Source organism: Chenopodium album, chromosome 13 (genome assembly GCF_948465745.1).
Source record: "Chenopodium album chromosome 13, dcCheAlbu1.1, whole genome shotgun sequence".
NCBI classification, from domain to species: Eukaryota; Viridiplantae; Streptophyta; class Magnoliopsida; order Caryophyllales; family Amaranthaceae; genus Chenopodium; species Chenopodium album.
In genome coordinates, this window is record NC_137846.1 from 47,239,922 (window position 1) to 47,245,370 (window position 5,449).

General features: G+C 37.4%; 1 protein-coding gene across 1 annotated transcript; it reads right to left on the reverse strand.

Moving 5' to 3' along the window:
- Positions 1-315: 315 nt before the first annotated feature.
- Positions 316-4,631, reverse strand: LOC145574847 (tyrosine-sulfated glycopeptide receptor 1-like). Its single transcript, XM_081632705.1, has one exon. It carries the CDS (start codon positions 3,722-3,724, stop codon positions 587-589), a length of 3,138 nt encoding a protein of 1,045 aa, XP_081488831.1. The 5' UTR covers positions 3,725-4,631; the 3' UTR covers positions 316-586.
- Positions 4,632-5,449: the final 818 nt, after the last annotated feature.

A 5,449-nucleotide genomic window follows, 5' to 3' on the forward strand; every position in this document is an offset into this window, starting at 1 on the left:
AATCACAGTATACAAACTGGTACACTTCAGGGAAAATAAGAAGCAGGGGAGCAGGGGAAAAGAAGAGGCAGGGGAACCATGGAGAAGAAGAAAAACAAGGACAAAAACAGAATTCTGTAATAAAAAATACGTCCCAAATCCAACAAACAAATACTCTCAAATGATCACATTGGTTTTCATACCTTAGTGGCCGGAGGGATTATAGTACCATGTACAATTTTGAAAAATACCCTCATTCAAATACAACAATCTGGCAATTAAGCTGACTATAAAATACGCAGCATCACAATATATAGAATATACAGGTACAAAACTGACTATTTTGAAATTTTGCTTCACATAAACAAAAACAATAGTGTTAGCAAATGCTAACTGCTAAGCAAGGAACAATTGGAAAAACTTAAGTTTATTTCCAATAGAAGTGACCAAATTGGCCCAAGTATACAAAGACTATGCTTTGTTTGTATAGAGTAAATTACTGCAAAGAAAACTTAAGCTACCCAATCTTGATACAATACTATAGCCTCTTTACAGAATTAAAGGTATTATCGCCTGAAACTAAGTAAAATCTACATTTAAAACGCTTTTAACCGGCACCAATGGCATCAAGCCATAAAACAACTTGGTCTATGGAAGGCCTGTTCCTTGGATTTTGATCCAAACACCTGCAGGCAATACACAGAACCTCCAATAGTTGCTTCTCTCGATCTTTGTCCCAAATGAATGGATCTATCACCTGCTCTTCTTTCTTCTCTAATTTCATCTGAAACACCCATGAAACTAGATCCCTGCAATTTTTCCCTTTGCAGACTTCAACGGGTCTCCTGCCAGTAAGAAGCTCCAAAAGGACAACGCCAAAACTGTAAACATCACCTTTGAAGGTAGCAGTTAATGTCTGGCTATATTCAGGAGGTATATAGCCGAGAGTTCCAACCAAATCTGTTGTTACATGGGTATCATAAGGACGAAGAAATCTTGACAGTCCAAAATCTGCCAAATGGGCTTCAAATTTTTCGTCAAGAAGAATGTTGCTAGATTTTATGTCTCGGTGGACAATATTTGGTTCACAAACCTTATGGAGGTATGCTAAACCATGACCAGCACCTTGAGCAATTCTCAATCTTGCAGTCCAATTAAGGGCTGAGCCACCATCAATACACTCGTGCAACCAATAGTCCAAGCTTCCATTCTCCATGAAAGAGTAGATCAACAATTTGTCATCACCAACCTGACAGTAGCCTTGCAAGGAAACAAGATTCTTGTGCTGAGCCTTTGATAAAGCTTCCACTTCCGCACGAAATTCACGCTCCATTTGACCACAATCCCCAGAAAGCCTCTTGATAGCAACTTTACTGCCATCTGGGAGGCTAGCTTTGTATACTAGACCAAATCCCCCACAACCAATAATATTTGCCTGACTGAAATTATCAGTGGATTTCAGCAAATCCGCAACTGTTAGATCCTTGCATTCTGAGTTCTGGAAAAGCACTAATTTTGCAGTAGTAAACCCTTCAGACAGTCTTGGAGGCCGGCCATTCTCTTCATCTAGAAAATCAACCGAAGAAGCTCGAGCATCTCTCCTGGACAATTTCAGCAAAACGACTGCCAAGAGCAAGGCAATACCAACACCAACACTTATTGTTATCCCAATAATGCTTCTTCTACCTAATTTAATGCTAGAACCAGAAGGAATATTCATATTGTGGACATCGTTACAAGGAGGAGCTTGAGTTGACCCACAAAGGCCAAGATTGCCCTCAAAGCTTGAGTTTGGAAAGCCCTGAAACTGTACTCCCGATGGTATTTGTCCCTGTAAATGATTATGTGCAACACTAAACTTCGAAAGAAATGAGAGTTTATCAAGTGATCGAGGTATTGATCCGTATAAGTCATTGAAGGACAAATCTAAGACCTCAAGATTCGGCATGTTCGATATAGAATCAGGAATGGTCCCTGTGATGTTATTTTTGCTGAAATCTAGCACATGGAGTTGCTTCAACTGCCCTATCTCCACTGGTATAGTCCCATTAAATTTGTTGTTGCTCAATAAAAGAGAAGGTGGAAAGCTGGAGAGTTGGTTATACTGCAAGCCGTAAGAGCTGTTTCTCCTCACATACAGTGGGATGCCATTGATAGAAGAAGGATCTGATGAAAAACTACGCGGATTGATCAGGCTACTGAGCTGCATTAAAGTTTTTGGAATCTCCCCAGAAAGCGAATTATTAGAGAAATCCAAGTAAAACACATTTTCCATCTGCCCAATCCAAGAAGGAATGCTCCCATTTAAGTGATTCCACGACAAATCAAGGACTTCTAACTTGTCACAATTCTGCAACCAAACAGGAATCTCACCATGTAGACCACAATTTCCAAGTGCCAGAACTCTAAGCTTCTCAAACCCTGGCAAACTTCTAGGAATTTCTTCACCATGAAAGTTTCTAGTGAGGATGAGTGTGATAAGATTTTTGCATTGCTGCAAGGTTGACAATGCTCCTGTCAAGTTCACCAAGCTATTGTTTGACATTGACAGAAAGGAAAGAGATTCAAGGTTTCCAAAGCTTTCCGGTACCTCACCATGTAACTCATTCCTGGCCATGCTTAACGTTCTCAGTTTCTTGCAACTAGAAAGTGAAGTTGGAATGGTGTCATTCAGAAAATTACTGGCAAGATCAAGTACAGTAAGACTCGACAATCCAGTAAAATCAAGTCCGATAGGGCCAGACAAAGAATTGTTTCTAAGATCAAGCACCCGAAGCCTAGTGCACTGAGCCAGACTCAAAGGCAATGGCCCAGAAAACATATTTGAAGGTGCAATAAATTGTTCTAGTTTAGTCAGCTTATCAAATACATCAGGAAATAAGCCAGAAAAGTGATTGCCCGAAATGATCAAGTTTGTAAGGTTGGAAAGCTTACTGATTTCAACACTTATCTCACCAGAGATATTGTTGAAAGGTATTGACAACTGCTTCAACAAAGACATATCATAGATAAAGCTCGGAAGCTCACCAGAAATCGAATTGTCGCCTGCGTGCAACTGCTCCAGAAATGTACAATTCTCCAAGCTCTGAAGCACACCAGTGAACTGATTCTTCGAAATATCAATGATCTTGATCGTGCTCGAACTGCAAATTCTTGAATTCACTTGTCCTGTGAACGAATTGTTGCTTATATTGAACACTGCCAATTCAGGGAACACCCCAAAATCAGTAAGTGTCCCATTGAAAAAATTGCTGGAAAGATTCAGAGTTTGAACACCTTCCAACCCAGAAAATGCTTCCACAACTGACCCAGATAACTTGTTGAAACTAACATCAATGAAAACCATCTGTCGTAAATTCGACAGCTCAACAGGCAATCTACCTTCAAGGTAATTCCCTGAAAGATCAAGCACCTCCAACCGGTCTAAATAACCAAGGGAGCGCGAAATCACTCCTCTAAGACCCTTATTTCTCAGCACCAAACTGATCACCCTACTAACAGCAGACACATTATTATTCGCACTCGAATTATCACAAGAAACACCATCCCATTCACAGCATTTGGTGCTGCTGGTGTTGAACACATTTGCTGCATTTGTGAGATTGCCAGCAAAATGGTTCAAAGCAATGAGGTCGTTTGAATCACATGCCTGGCTTAGGGTTTCGAAGCCGGGTATAGAAACCACAAACCAAATAAACAACACAGATTTCAGGAAAGTAATTGACATAGCCTGCATTGCCACCATTGCCAAATTTGTCACTCAATCTTTTGACAAATCCAAACCATCTGGTTTTGAAAACGACCCGAAAATCTGACTCAATAATCTCACCTTGAATCACCAAATAAACCAAATTTTCCACCAATATACCAAACAGAAAGAATTCCCAGATCTTCAATTACACAAATCATGAAAATCCCACAAAAACCCAGAAACCCCAATTGTTTGAATGTGAGATTTTTGACTGAATTTAAAACTACCCACTTCACAAAATCAAAATATTTTACATTAATTCCGCAAAATAAGCAACTTATAATTGAAGCAATTAAGCATACTACAAGTAGTACAACCCCACTGAGATCTGTAATCACATTCGAAGACCATGAAATAAGGAAAATTATAACCTAAAAAAATAACCCAGCTCAAGAAACTCTAACCCCCCAAATTAATTGTTTATTGAAAAAAATAGTAGCACAATAACCCAGGAAAATGAAAATAATTTCCCAGAAATATTATTACCCAGAAAGTTGAAAAACCCCAACTAACAACAACTTCAAATTGAAGTGACAATTTTCACTTCAATCCCAACTCAGAACAAATCCCAAGATCTTGAAATGGGGTAGAGTAGTAGTAGCAGGAGTGGTTGAGCAATTTTTGTGGGCAAAAAGTTTATTAAATGAGGAGAGAGAAAAAAAAAATTTGTTGATTTTTACTGTATACACCTTTAATAATCTTCTTCTACAATTGCCTTCTAATGGAAGAAATTAAGGATCTTTAACAAACCAACACTTTTTGAAAAAAAAAAAAAAAAAAACACACACACACACACACTTTTGTCTAACCCCGCTTTACAAAATAGAAAATTCGAAAATCCGGATATCCAAACTGAAAAAATAATGTGGATAGAATCTAGTATAGAGAAGAAAAAACAGAGGTTTTAGTATGAATAAAGAGGCAAATTGGGTTGTACAAATTGACTAAAAAAGAAGGTTTTTTTTATATTTGTAATTTTATTATAGGATAGAATTAGAAAAAGAAATGATGACACAAATGAGCTGACTTTTTAGTAGGTGCTGAAATTGTAATTTGGACAGTGGTATTTGGGAGATTATGGTTAGTACAAATCTAATTGTCAATGCACTTAATTTGTCATTTTTCTACGAGAAGTATTTTAATTAATATTAAATCAGTTGAAAGTTGAAAGTTGAAAGTGAGATTACTGAGGTGAAGGTTGGGGTGGTGGGGACGTAGGAAATTCATGATGTTAGGTGCGGTCAAACGAGGACGTTGTGGATCCTATGCTCTCTTTTCCCACTCTCATGCGCGTCTTTGTTACGTTATGTTTAATTCACCTTATTTTTGTTTACTACGTATTCGATATGATACCTATTATATTCTAAATTTATTTATTCTAATTTGATATGATTTTATTTGAATTTTTTTTCTTTACAAATTTGGTTTGATTGCCTTGGTTAATTGGACTTCATATGTATGACAATCAATACTAGGTGGTGTTTAAGCTACTAATCAAAGTTGAAGGGGTTGGTTACACCCAAGTTATAGTTTAGAGTGTTGAGGCCAATTTTGCCTAATTTAAAATATTTAACAATAAAAAAATATATATCTCATCATCTAACCTAAAAAAAGTAATAAGATCCTGAAATAAGATGAACTAACCATAGCATTGATTTTGCTTTTGACAAGATTATATCTTTATCGAAAAATGTGGCGAACAATCTAAATCACCCTTAT

What these genes read in the sequence shown, in the direction of transcription:
- LOC145574847 (XM_081632705.1), bottom strand. Translation starts at nt 3,724, where the DNA reads ATGGTGGCAATGCAGGCTATGTCAATTACTTTCCTGAAATCTGTGTTG.